The 14378-nt window shown below is 43.0% G+C and overlaps 1 protein-coding gene and 1 long non-coding RNA gene across 4 annotated transcripts in view; both read left to right on the forward strand.

The window, feature by feature from the left end:
- LOC308479015 overlaps positions 1-14378 on the forward strand; it is a 70846-nt gene that overhangs the window by 48444 nt on the left and 8024 nt on the right. The gene's annotated exons all lie outside the window — the stretch shown is intronic.
- LOC308478990 (uncharacterized protein) overlaps positions 13725-14378 on the forward strand; it is a 377493-nt gene continuing 376839 nt past the window's right edge. Inside the window, exons 1-2 of one of the 3 annotated variants that reach the window (XM_081009264.1) lie at positions 13725-13942; positions 14145-14372. In XM_081009264.1, coding sequence (XP_080865390.1) covers positions 14344-14372 — 29 coding nt within the window. In that variant the 5' untranslated portion in view covers positions 13725-13942; positions 14145-14343. The remainder of the gene's footprint in view (positions 13943-14144; positions 14373-14378) is intronic. The other 2 variants (XM_081009266.1, XM_081009267.1) reach the window with 2 other exon arrangements.

The raw sequence follows: 14378 nt of genomic DNA on the forward strand, positions 1-14378 counted from the left end.
CTCTATGTGACATCCTTTTATATATTTGAACATGGCTATCATATCACCCCTTAACCTCCTCTTCTCCAAGCTAAACATGCCCAGCTCCCTTAGCCGTTCCTCATAAGGCAATGTTTCCAGGCCTTTGACCATTTTGGTTGCCCTCCTCTGGACACGTTCCAGTTTGTCAGTGTCCTTCTTGAACTGTGGTGCCCAGAACTGGACACAGTACTCCAGGTGAGGTCTGACCAGAGCAGAATACAGTGGCACTATTAGTTCCCTTGATCTAGATGCTATACTCCTATTGATGCAGCCCAGAATTGCATTGGCTTTTTTAGCTGCCGCGTCACACTGTTGGCTCATGTCAAGTTTGTGGTCAACCAAGACTCCTAGATCCTTTTCACATGTACTGCTCTCAAGCCAGGTGCCACCCATCTTGTATTTGTGCCTCTCATTTTTTTTGCCCAAGTGCAATACTTTACATTTCTCCCTGTTAAAATTCATCTTGTTTGTTTTGGCCCAGTTCTCTAATCTGTCAAGGTCGTTTTGAAGTGTGATCCTGTCCTCTGGGGTGTTAGCCACCCCTCCCAGTTTGGTGTCATCTGCAAATTTGATCAGGATGCCCTTGAGACCATCATCCAAGTCGTTGATAAAGATGTTGAATAAGACCGGGCCCAAGACAGAACCCTGTGGCACCCCACTAGTCACTCTTCTCCAGGATGAAGAGGAACCATTGATGAGCACCCTTTGGGTTCGGTCAGTCAGCCAGTTACAAATCCACTGAGTGGTAGCATAGTCAAGACCGCATTTTACCAGCTTCTTTACAAGAATATCATGGGGCACCTTGTCAAATGCCTTGCTGAAATCAAGGTAGGCTACATCCACTGCGTTCCCTTCATCTACCAGGCTTGTAATTCTGTCAAAAAACGAGATCAGGTTAGTCTGACATGACTTATTTTTCAGAAATCCATGCTGACTATTGGTGATCACAGCATTCCTTTCTAGGTGCTCACAGACTGTTTGCTTAATGATCTGCTCCAGAATCTTCCCTGGTATTGATGTCAGACTGACTGGGCGGTAATTATTTGGGTCCTCTCTTTTCCCCTTTTTGAAAATAGGGACAACATTTGCCCTCCTCCAGTCTTTTGCCTTGAGTGCTTTTGCCTGGCTAGAATGTGTCCTTGCGCCGTGAGCGTGCCTCTTTTTGCATGGATGATGGATGAAAAGATGTGGAAGAATTAACACCTCTGCCTTTTGCATGGTGGGAATGTAGCCTACTGTACAAAGGTAGTGCTCATTTCCCTTATTCTACCTACACTTTGCCTCTGGCCCTGTCAATCACCAGAAAGTTGTCCATGCAGGAATGCAGCCCTCAGGCTGAAAAAGATTCACCACCCATGCTGTACAGAATGATCAAAAATAGGGGTGTGTGGTATAAAGGGACTCTGGGGCATTCCACCTTGCTTTCTGTGTTTTTCCTAACCATTCTGCTTGCAGCCAGTGAAAAAACACTGTTGTTATTATATACGATATGATGTCCCTGTTAAGTCAAAATAACCAAAGTAAAGTTACTGTAGGTGGAAGTGGCCCTCATATTCAATGTTACTCGTTCAAGGATACACAACATGGTGCTCAACTTACTGCTTTCCTGCGCTGTTGCATTCAGTGGATCGCCAAAATCTTCAGCCCAGAGTCAAAACGCCCATCTCTTTTTCTGTTGAGAGAAAAAAGGAAACTTCCGTAGCAATACACCCTTGGGGTGCGGGGTGGGGGGTAGTAACCTAATTCATTCCCACATTATTTAATTTCCTCCTCTCATTAAGCCCACAAATTATCTTGAGCGAGTCAGACTTAATTTGTTGCACAAGTCTACTTAACAAAGTGCATTGACCATTCTTTGGATTTGCCACCTTAACAAATGTTGAATCAGCTCTAAACAGGCATGGTGTGGAAAAAGCAGATAGCAAGAATGTTTTTTCTCACTTTCTTATAATACTAGAACAGGGCCAATGAAGGCGGAAGGCGGAAGATTCAGGGATAGCAACACACAGTTAAACAATGGAATTCGTTCCCACAAGATGTGACCACCAGCTTGGATGTCATTAAAAGGTAACTACTGTAAGAGTTAAAAGAGAGGGGCTTTTCAGAAAAAGAGTCAAAGTTTCAAAAAGAAATAGTGAGTAATGAAATTAAAAACCTGTCAAAAATGTATAAATTGTTGCTAGAATGGCATACTAAAGATGAAGAGGTAAAATCAGTAATGATTCAATGGGCCAGGGATTTTGGGTATAATATACAATTTGATGAGTGGAATAAATTATGGAATGAAAGGATAAAATTTACAGCCTGTACTGCACTGAAAGAAAATGTGATGAAGATGGTTTATAGATGGTATATCACTCCAATAAAACTAGCAAAAATGTATAAAGTAAGTAATAAATGTTGGAAATGTAAAGAAAAAGAAGGAATATTTTACCATATGTGGTGGGAGTGTAATAAGGTTAAAGTATTCTGGGAACAGATATATAATGAGTTGGAAAAGATGTTGAAATATACATTTGCTAAAAAACCAGAAGCTTTTTTTGTTAGGAATGGTTGGAAATGAAATAAATAGAAAAGATCAGAAATTATTTCTATATGCAGTGATGGCAGCAAGGATACTACTGACCCAAAAATGGAAACAGGAGGAACTACCATCTATAGAAGAGTGGAGAATGGAATTAACAGACTACGCAGAACTAGATAAATTAACAGGGAAAGTCCGAAACCAACGAGATCACAAGTTCACTGAGGACTGGAGTAAATTTGTGGATTATATGAAAAGCATATGTGATGAACAAATAACGTTTGTGGGTTTACAGGAAGCTTTGTGAAGAAATATGTATAGAAACATTGTAAAAAAGGGAAGAGGGGGAGTAGGTGGATTTTAAGATAAAAGACAATGACAAATTTTGAACTTGCAGTATAAAGATGAGAACACGGAGGATTCACGGATGAACTGATGGAAGTCAAAAATATGTATTTGTGATTGTATTGAAAATGTATGACTAAAAATTCTTTTTTATTGGAAATTAATAAAAAATAATTCAAAAAAAAGGTAACTACTGTAGTCAAATTCATGATAGATAAGGCTATTGTATCACCCATAATGCCTATTTTTTATCTCCACTGCCAGAGGCAGAATGCATACCAATGGTTGGGAATCACGATTGGAGAGAGTGTTGTTGCACTCAGGCCCTTATTGCAGGTTTCCCATAGGCATATGGTTTGCAACTATTTAAAGAAAAAGGATGCTGGACTAGATCCAGCTAGACACTTCTTCTTACAAAATGCTAGAGATGCAGTATTATGAACCAATGTGATGTTGGGGTTAAGCACAGTAAAAGGTTCATACTTTCAAACTACATGTCTCTCCCACCATACCTGGGGTGTTTCATACCATACATGGGACGATACAAATTCATACCCCATTTCTTCCTTGATCCCTTGGATTTCCAGAACTGAGGGCCATGGAGGAGTTGCTTCGCGAAGGTGAGTTCATAGATCAGCAGGCAGCAATGGCGAACATGTATTGTAGTAAGACATCAGGACCCTGGACAGGGCACAGCAATGCTGAAAATTAACAGTGCTGAAGACCTGCATCAGGCAAGTAATATAGCTCAAGCACTGATCAGAACCCTACTGTGGAATGCCCTCCCATCAGATGTCAAGGAAATAAACAACTATCTGACTTTTTGAAGACATCCGAAGGCAGTCCTGTTAAGGGAAGTTTTTGATGTTTGAAGTTTTATTCTGTTTTCAGTGTTCTGTTGGGAGCCGCCCAGAGTGACTGGGGAAACCCAGCCAGATGGGCGGGGTATAAATAATAAAATTATTGTTATTATTATTATTATTACTGATGATAGCTTAAAATATTGTTGCAGGGACAGATGCTGTCTTGGCCACCCCTCACCAGAAATCAATTGTTGACATTTTCATTCTGAAGTGTTGATATCTATCTATCCTGATGGAGGACATGGTTGTTGGGTTTTCTTTCCCTCAACATCTGCAGAGATCCCTGCAGGAGAGGGTCACCTGTGGCTGCTTCCTGAGATAGTTCAGGGTCTCCACCAGACTGGGGCTCTCAGGAGGCCCTCTCCCAAGCAGAGGTTTCTGAGTCTAGCACCAAAGCTATAATATTGATGTTTTTACATTACAAGACAACAAATAGTCTACAAACAATATATCATACTGTATGTTCTAATATTAACTAATTTTATTGTTTGCTTCTAAATAATCACGGGTTTGATGTAATGTAGAATAAATGTAATATTTTCTTTAAAAATATACTACATATTATTCAAATGTTATAATATAAATAATTCATTAATTATTTATGAATTATTTATGATGACAGAGGTGAAAAAGCTTTAAATAGATCTAATGGATGTTCTTGTTTCATGTAATAAATTTTCAAATTTTCGTTTTCTACGTCAAGAAGAATTTTCATCAATTTTGTTATTGTGGTAAGATACTAAATGTTACTAAACCATTATTGTTGTATCAGAACTATCAGAGAATTCCTTTTATCTGATATCAATATCTTTGCAGCAGTTCATGAAACACAGGCAGGAAATGTGGGTCCAAAATGGGCAGTTTCAGTGTTCTGGTCTCACCTGTTCTTTAAGATATCCCAGAAGAATTGTTAGAGGGTTGATATGAATGTGAAATCCAATTGTTTCTTGTAATCACACAATAACTTCATCCCAAAAGATAATTGAAACATGGTTCCAAAGCTGACATTTTGTCAGATGTACTATTACGGCAGGATGTGGAGGGCAATTGTCCCAAGCTTTGTTTCAAATGACATGCAATTATTTTCAGGAATAAGTATATCTGTGACCACATCACTGTTTCTACGCATTGGCCATTATTAAAAACACAAACCTCTGTACTTTTAAAAGGGGTGTGGGTGGGTAGGTGAAGTCCCTGTTTGAATAGCTTCACTATAATACAACCACAACAAATGCTCTTAAAAGACACCTTTTTGCACTTGAACCTGCTGTGAATCTCACAATGATATTTTAGAAATTACGTTTTAAATTCACCCTTCTTCCAAGGAACTCAAGGTGGTAAGTAGAGCTTTTCCTCCCTCGTTTTCCCAACCCCATTTTCTTCTTGCAATAACCCTGTGTTCTAGGTTAAGTCGAGATGCAATGACTGGTCCAAGATTTCATGGATTAATAACAATTTGGCCCACCAGTGGCCTCTAGATATTGTTGAACTACAACTCCCATCATTGGGAATTGGAGCCCAACAATATTTGGAGGACCACAGGTTCCTCACCTCTTCTTTAGCTGCTGCAACCCACTGATTCTCTTCCATTCTTTTCCCCACCACAGTTAAAATACAGAATTGAGCCCCTGCATTTTGGCTTTCTGAAAGTCTGCAAACTCCATATTACACATTCACCCCTGCATTCTGTAGCTCAAACAAAAGTCGCTTTGCCCCAAGGTAACACAACTATTCATGTGAATAGTTTCTAGATAGAGCTGAAGCTCTCTATTTTTATATTACCCCAAACTGAGCCCCATTATTCAAAAATCTGCATTTTAAATTTTTTTAAAAACCACCCTCATGGGCTTTAAAAACCAAAGGGCACCTTAGCCATCAACTATTCTAGAAATGAAATATTAAAGCAGTGTGAATAAAGGTCACCACACTAGCACAGTTTGTACATCCATAACACAAATTGGAAAGTGTGAAAATCCCTATAACAACAGTCTCTCTGACCTCTCAGACATAGTTATCAAGATACCTAATTCTTCAGATCCTGAATTATAGAAAGGCAATTTTAAAAGGCTTAAAACACTGGAGTGATTGCATAAAGTATTCACACAGCTGTAACTGTGTCCCGTAAGCTATATAAACAAAGCTTTTCAAGGTCGATTGCTTGCACATCTCCTAAATGCACAATGCTTACATTTTAATTGTCCTGTCACAGAGAGAATAACCTGTTCTATATGTAATGACAATGTGCAACTGAGGCCTCACAAGGAAGACCATTTACCACCAGTAATAAGAGGGGGAAGGTCACTGGCATGGTATTCCCTACCCCTCAAAGGTTATGTAAACACAATCAGTGTTAATTTTTTCTTTTTCTTCAACTGATGGAAATTAGTGTGATGGAGTTATTGGGGTGAATTACCACTCACGCGCTATTCCATTAAGTGCTAATAAAGAGGGCTTGCCTTGGGGGCTATTGCAACCTCAACACTCCACGAAAAAGAAAATTAGTGTGTCAGATTTCCTACCATTGTCACAGAAGGTGGCATCTGTGTGGTTTAAAAGTCCAAGGCACAGGGAAGGGCTCAGAATGTTGAAATCAATTTTTGAAATTAATCGATCAAGGTGGGTGGGGTTGGAAGAGAGTACAGAATGACCAAATTAGAACAGATTTATCTGCTGGTGAGAGAGAGTGTGTTGTAATTAGGGTTGAAGCTCTTGGGCTGAATTTTCATTTCTTCAGATTTCATATCCCCAGAGTTCGTATCTCTCAAATTTCTTCAGCTACAGGTGAAACATGCAAATTTTACATTGCCCATTAACTAAAACTAATGCTGAGGAAATAGTTCCATTTTAATTCACTGCAAGCAATGATTATTTGTATTTATACAGTGCTAATCAGAGTTTCCAGAGCACTTCAAAAAAGTTGTCTTCACAACAATTCGGTATAGTAGATATGTATCATAATTTCTATATGTCCAATGGCAAAACAGATGGAAGATGGAAAAACTAGTGGCTTGGGTAGGGCCACGTTGTCAGTTCATGCCTGAAATGAGATGCGAGCCAGGACTTCCCAGTCATAGATTGCCTCTTGAAGTGGTGGAGTTTGGGCTCTCAAATTTCAGTGGCACCCCATGCAACGCTTAAATTCAGTGCCCCCCTCCCCCGCTCTGCTTTGGTGCCCCTTCCAGACTGACTCCCAGTGCGACCTCACCAGTCGTGCTACCCTCAAACCACCTCTGCTATACATTACACCAGTTCTAAAGCAATATGCTGGAATCGGCTCTTATTTTTAGTACATCAGGCTCTCAAAACACATCACCGTACGGTATGCTTTTAAAACTCCCTTTAGTCTCAAAAGCGATTTGCCATGCAGCATGGATGCCTACCGTTTGCGAAAGCCTAAAGGCCCTTTGGGATTGTGGAGTTAGTTTCACAGTTGTACATATTGCTGACCAGAATCTACTTTAAGCTGGAGTTTGATCAATCACAAAACTATTATTCGTCACAAAAAAAGTCATCTTCTCTTTCTCCTGTGAGATAAAGGAGAAGAATGGGGAGGGCACTAATGCAATATCCCTTGTTTCATTTTAATGCCTCTAAAGAATGAGATTTCTTGAGCAGTCTGTTCTGTCCTCTTCCTTGCGACAATACTCCCACTCAGTGGTAAGATTGGAAACTGTGCACAAATGAGATGGTATCATTTGTTAGAGAAAGTGTTCTCCTCTCATAGCAGTGCAAGACCAAACAAGGCCCTCTTCAGGGATTTGAAAAGCACACCATGTTGTCACCATGGGCCTGCCCCCCCCCCCCATGACTCTGGCAGAGCAACAGCATTTCATTCAAAACATCTCTAGGTAATCCCATGTTATTTGAACTGGGTCTGAGTTGCTTAGGTCTTGAACTGTGGGGACTTACTGCCCAGCAGCCAGAAGTCTTCTTATTGTGGGACCATAGCTAGGAGGGAAGGGCTGTAGCTGATTGGCAGAGCATCTATCTGCTTTGCATGCAGAAGATTCGAAGTTCAATTCTTGGCAGTTCCAAGTAAGTCTGGAATGTCCCCTGTTTGAAATCCTGGGTAGCCACTGTGAGTCAGTGAGTTTGCCAACATAGTGCCTCTGGAAACCAAAAAGAGAACCAGTAAAGATTCTCAATGCATGAGAGACTGTTTGATATTTCTACAGAATTCCTGTTTGCACCTACATTAAACATGGCCACATTTCACTGGACACCACAACTGGATGCATATCCTCCTATTCTGAACAGAGGTTTTTAAAAATAACTTATCTTTGTGAGCAGCAGTGTCTGATGTAGGCCTTTTCCTCCCAAATAATGGGGTGGTCCATTTTGTGGCCCTCTTTTAAATATGACAGCCATTTTGTGTAATGTCACACACCCAATGGCAGCCATTTTGTGCTGGCTCCCACAATAATTTCCCCAAATTCCACATGTGCCCACTGTCTCAAAAGGGTTGGCAGCAATACTTACCTGGATAAACCAATGGCCGGACTTGTTGTAAGGCAGCTTCCAATGTTCCTGTGGCTTTATTAGAAAGAATTTATACGCCAGAGGGAAAACAATAGAACCATTCATTTCGGGCTGTGAGGACAGAGAGATGGCAGGCTTAGAATTTATCTGCTGCTGTTTGGGCTTAATTCAAAAACCAAATTGATAGAGTCTGGGAAACAGACAAAATGCTTCAGAGGAACTGAATTTATCTAGTCCTTTAGAAGAGCCCTGATGTGGAATTTGAGTATCCAGTACCTGATACATGATCAAATCACAGATTAAAATGCTTAGATTAACAATCCCTGGATTTTTAATACTGGACATTTTTATCGTAATTGTGTAATTTTGTCCTGTCAGTTACTGGAGTGAATGCATGTGGATCCCGCACCATTGCCTGATCCAATAGCAACTAAATGCTTGTGCACAGCTGATCTTGCTGAACTGCTCTTTGCCAGGATCCGCAAAAGTGGCAGGCTTGTGCCACACTGATAGGGGGCCTTCCAGGAAGGAAGGGCTGAGATTGAGAGGACAGGCAGCAGCCCACCTTTCTGCCTTGGCCAAGGCTTTTGCCGATGGCTTCACCTCAGTGAGCACCTTTGCAGCAACCCTTCAGGCAGTTGAGGGCTGCTGAGGAAGAGGCAAGCATGAAAATGACTGACTGGGAGCCCCGGGAAGAGCACAGAGAGAGGTCCCACCAGGCCGGGATTACAAAGAGGGGGTCAGGCATGGGGGGGGGGGATACCTGAAGGTGACAGGAGATGTTAGCCAAATGTGTGGGACCCAGAGAGTACAAACCTTGTCTCTCCCCAGATCTCTGGGAGAAGATGGGTGGGAGAAAGGCTACCCCATCACAAGAACTAATGGAATGCTCCGAAGAGAAGGAGAAACAGGTGTGAGAGAGGACAAGAAGAGAAAGGGAGAGATCTTTTAAAGGGCAGTCTGTGCCTTACTCTTCAGCTCTTACTGATGAAACCAGCTGGAGCTAAGGGGAAAGGGGGTTGTCCCTGGCAACCCATCAGCTGAGGGTGGGCAGAGCAGTCAGGTGGGCTGCTGGGAAACAGACCTAGGAGCCCGAGGAAGGAAGGAGCCCACTCCTGGCAGAACTTGGGGAAAGTAAGTGACGCACAAACTGCTGGCGGAGACTTGCTTGTCTAAGGGTAGAGCAGCTCTCCTGGGACACCCTCTGCTCTGAAGAATGGTGTGGGAGCCGCCACCCCTCCATGAATTTAAATAAGTTGGGGAGCACAAAAGAAATCCATCATGTGATGTAACAGGTGGAAGAACAGAGTCTACAAAAGCATCACTAGGCAGTGCTTCTCCTGCGTCTTTGTGTGAGGTGTTTGGATCCAATGTTCTTTAACGTATCGCTTTCCCCTGGCTCAGTCACATGCAGGTAGAGAACCTGGGCTTGCTTTGCACACTGGGGATGTGAAGCAGCATCACCAAGAGCCCAGCACAGCTGCTCTGTTAAGCTTCAACTCGGAGTGGATATTACTCCATTTTTTAATCACTATGTAAATGCTGTTTCATGCTTCCAGACACAAATGAAACAAACTGTGCCAGCTACGTATACTTAAAGCCTCTTCCAAGCATTTGATATGTTATTTGACATTGGTGGCGTATGAGTTGAAGCTAATTAGCAATTCATATGGACTAAATTGTCTTAAACTGAGTTGGGTGGAATCTACACGCATATAAAAACCATTCTGAAAATGCTTTTTTAAAATTAAAAAAAGCATTTTTAAAAATACGTTGCATTTTCCATAAGACCCACCACCACCATCTAGTGTCACATTGTATATTGCACCTAAAACACACTTAAAACGTTTTATTTGCAGCTGTATAGCTGAAATTTGTGAAACTGGGGGGAAGAATTAAAAACTAAACAAAACATTTAGGTCTGAAGATAAAGCTATTGATGGCTACTATGTGTAGTGGCTATGTGCTCTGCCTCCAAAGATGAAGGCAGCAATGCTTCTGAATACCAGTTGCTGGAAACTGCAGAAAAGGAAAGTACTGTTGCTTGCAGATTTCCCATAGGCATATCGTTGGCTACTGTAGGAAGAGGATGCTGGACTTAATGGACCATTGTCCTGATCCAGCAGACTCTCCTGGTGTTCTTATGTTCAAAAATGGTCAAACCATCTTCTCCCCTGTGATAATATTTAGTTTTGCTCAAAACTGGCTGTTGTTCTTTCAGTGTCAGTCAGGGGTAACCATCTCCAGATGTTGCTGCTACATTTCCCATCATTCTTGACGATTAACCACATAGGCTGAGCCTGATAAGAGTTAGGAGTCCAGCAGCATTTGGAAAGCACCATATTGCCTTCCTTGGAGGTAAAGAGTTTATAAATAAAGTCATACCCTGGAAGTCAAACAGCTCAATTCCGGAACATTTTGGCTCCTGAACATTGCAAACCCAGAAGTGACTGTTCCGGTTTGCAAACTATTTTTGGAAGCCAAAGTCTGACGTGGCTTCCACGGCTTCTAATTGGCTGCAGGAGGTTCCTGCAGCCAATCAGAAGCCGCACTTTGGTTTTCAAACGTTTTGGAAGTCAAATGGACTTCCGGAATGGATTCTGTTCGACTTCCAAGGTACGACTGTAACAGCGAAACTATGAGATCCCTGATTTGTTATTTGTGAGAATGAAGAGGTCTCGATTTGAAGTGAAATGTGGGTGGGGTGTGAGAACCTAACAGAGAGATGAATGAGGCCATTAGCAACACCGCAAATTGCAAATTTCAAAAGATCATAAATCACGCCCTCAAGTAATCCTAAGACTGGATTGAAAAAAAATCAATAGTATTTTAAAAGTTATCGTAACAGTGAGAATACTTTGTATTTGGCTTCTGGCTTCTAAGAGCACCGTCACTGAATGCAGTCAGAATAAAAAACAGAAGCCACACCACAGTTATGTCTGAAAAGCTTTCATTCGTATTCATCTGCAGGATATCATTTCTGCAGATCTGTCATTCCGAAAGCAAACAGATCAAAACTACTTAACACAACACTCTCTGGTTTGAATTCTTTGTTGATCATAGGAGTAACGTAAAACTCCAGGGTTGCAATCTTATAAACACTTACTTGGGAGTAAATTTCATTGAACTTAATAGATCTTCTAAGCGGACATGTGTAGAATTGCACTCTAGGCTTGTTTAAGTTACAGGTTGACGTCATGCATCTTCAAGAATTAGACATTTAAGGACATGTTGTGAAAGTTGTGGGGAATAATTCTGAATTCATGAGATTAGTAGCTTGCCATTGCTGTTTAACATGTATGCAGTCAGAGCTTTTTTTTTTTTTTTTTTTTTTTTTTACAGCTGGAACTCAGTTCCAGCACCTCTCAGGTGGGAGACATTGCCATTATAGGGGAACAAGGGAGGCCTCTGTGGTGACTTTTGGCACCTCTTCTTCTAGAAAAACAGCACTGTATATGGTTTAGTACTTTTGGTGTTTTCCCCCAATGAGGTTAAAATGCTTAAACTTCAGTGGGGGAGGTTGTTAACATGACAGTGATGAAAGAAGCCACTAGTTAAATACTATCCTTGAGGGCATAGCCAGGACTTCAGAGTGCTAACTTTCTAGTGAGATGAGTGGGTGAGCAAAAAAATCTGACTATTGGTCAAGGCTCTTCCAGATGAAATTTGAAGAGCTACTTTTAAGGAATATGGCATCTTGATTATAAAACTGGAGTAGTTATCCACCGCTTTGAAATTTGCCCATTAGAAAGCTTGACAATGAACCTTTCTGAATTCCCAGCATACTTAGAAGTGGGAAATGAGTAAGACGATACTAGATTGCAAAGGTTGCTTCAATTCACAAGGCCTGAGGATTACAGATACTCCTTTCGGGATGAAGAATCAACAGAGCATGGGCCCCTTGTACCAGGTATGTTGACTGGCCAACCTTTCCAGTGAAGAATATCACCATTTAGGGGATCATAGTAAAAGCCTTGCTGCAACAAAGTCCTTGTGCACACAGATACATAATTGCGCCTACAGGTACATAATTGCACCTACAGGTACGTATTTCTCTAGGTGTTTCGGCACACACAAGTACAGGCAGCATGCAAGGTGATGGGGAAATAATGGAATGTCTTTCTATTGCATCAGATCTGGGTGGCATCCCTAAATGCTTGTCTGCAATCAGTGAAATACTACATTAAAGTGGGGGGAAAACAATTCAGTGCAAAAAACCAGAACTGATGTTACCTGAGGCTCAGTAGAACAGATGGCTGTGAAAATGCCTGTCCTGGGTGGTCAGTCTCTCTAAAAAAGGGATAGCGAACCTGTAGCCCTCCAAATGCTGCTGAACTGCAACTCCCAGACAGCATGGCTAATGGCCAGGTATAATGGCAGCTATACTGCAGCAACATCTGGAGAGTCATAGGTTCCCCTTCTGTGAAGTATCAGGTCGATAACTTTGGTGAAACTTCTGGACCACAGATGGGGAGCCTGTAGCCTTCTGGATATTGCAACTCCCATCACGCCTGACCACCGGCCATCCTGACTGGAGTCCAACAACACCTGGAAGGCCACAGGTTCCTCATCACTCTTCTAAAGCCCAGCTTTCCTTCTAGAATTCTCAGTAGCGGCATGTGACCCAAAAATGTTCCATGTCAGCTTTGGCTGATAAACAATGGATGTAAAGGAGAAGTGGGTCAACAACCAACATCCTTTGGTTATCCATATTATTCCAAGGACATCAGCATCTCAGCTGGCCTCCATTCCAAGCAAACAGAATCCGGTTGTGTGCGTGCCCCCCTGGAGTCTCTTACTGCTACTAGACTGGGGTGGCATCCAGTGGCGTAGCGTGGGTTGTCAGCACCCAGGGCAAGTAATTTGCGCCCCCTAACCCGTGGAGCCAGGTAGGGGCAGAGAGCTGCGAGTGCGAGCACGCGCCCCCCTCCCCAGATGTTGCACCCGGTGCGGCCGGCCCCCCCTGCACCCCCCCATGCTACGCCACTGGTGGCATCTAACAGAATGTAGTTTGAGCAAGCCACTTCCTTGGTGGGGTGCATGGGGCGCCCTAAATTTCTGGAGAGCTTTTGAAGACTTGCTTCAAAACGCACAGCACCATACCACCCAGGGAGGAAGCTCCATTGAATTCAATAGGGCGTCCGTCTGAGCAGACAAGGCTGCAATCCCGAGAGTAAATCGCCTCCGAATTCAACAAGGTGTTTTATTAAGTGTAGGGCATATTCTATGACTGCTCTGGGGAACCTGACGCTTCCTTCCCGGGGGAAATGTTTGTGGATGAGAATATGCATTTGGTTTTTGCTTTGTTTTTTTGGCAAAGGCTGTTTGCAAAATACTTGGGGGGGGGGAGCTGAGCGCCCTCCCCGCCCTGGCAACCCGGAGCCGCCTATCGCCAGCAGAGCGAGCTCCGCCGAACAAAGCCACGACAAGGGGATTAACTTCCAAATGACCCTCGCCGCGCGGCCGAAAGCGCCGCCGGAGCCCCACCCCTCGGACGGCCGGAGGTCTGGCTGCTGATGGTCACATGGGCCTCTCTCAGCATGGTGGGAAGGGAAAGTTTATTTGAATTGCAAGCGCTGCCCGCCTGCCTGGGGACCATCAAACTTGTGCTGCTCCGCTTCCCGGCCAGCTCTGCTGCTGCTGCTCCTTGAAGTTTGCTGCGCCCTCCGCCCCGCCAGCCCGGCTCCAAATGCTTCACACAGTTTGCAAGGTGATTTTTTTAAAAAAATAATAATATTGTTTTATATCCATTTCAACCTCTGCTTTTGTTCATGCTCATCCATTTATTGCTTTTGCAACATTTGTGATCGCAGATCCCCTCCTTAAGCAGCGTTAAATGCATTTGCTCCTATTTGCGGCTTCTCTTCTTTTGCAACTACTTTTTATTTCTATTTTTTCCTACACCCCCTTAGTTCCCTTTCCCCATTGTCCGCCCTCTGATTCGAGGCTCCGCACGTCAGTCACGGGCTTGACTCTTGCCCCTCCCCGCCTCCCCGATTGAGCGCTGGCTCCCCGCCTTCTTCCTCTGCTTCGTCCTGCCTCCCCAAGGCCGCGTCTGGTTGGGCGGGCGCCGCGCCCGTCACGCGGGGGAGCCAATCGCAGCCGGCCTGCATGCCCACGAGCGAGCCGGGAACTTGCAAGTAAGT

The sequence above is a fragment of the Podarcis pityusensis genome, assembly GCF_964106645.2.
Source record: "Podarcis pityusensis genome assembly, chromosome: 6".
NCBI classification, from domain to species: domain Eukaryota; kingdom Metazoa; phylum Chordata; class Lepidosauria; order Squamata; family Lacertidae; genus Podarcis; species Podarcis pityusensis.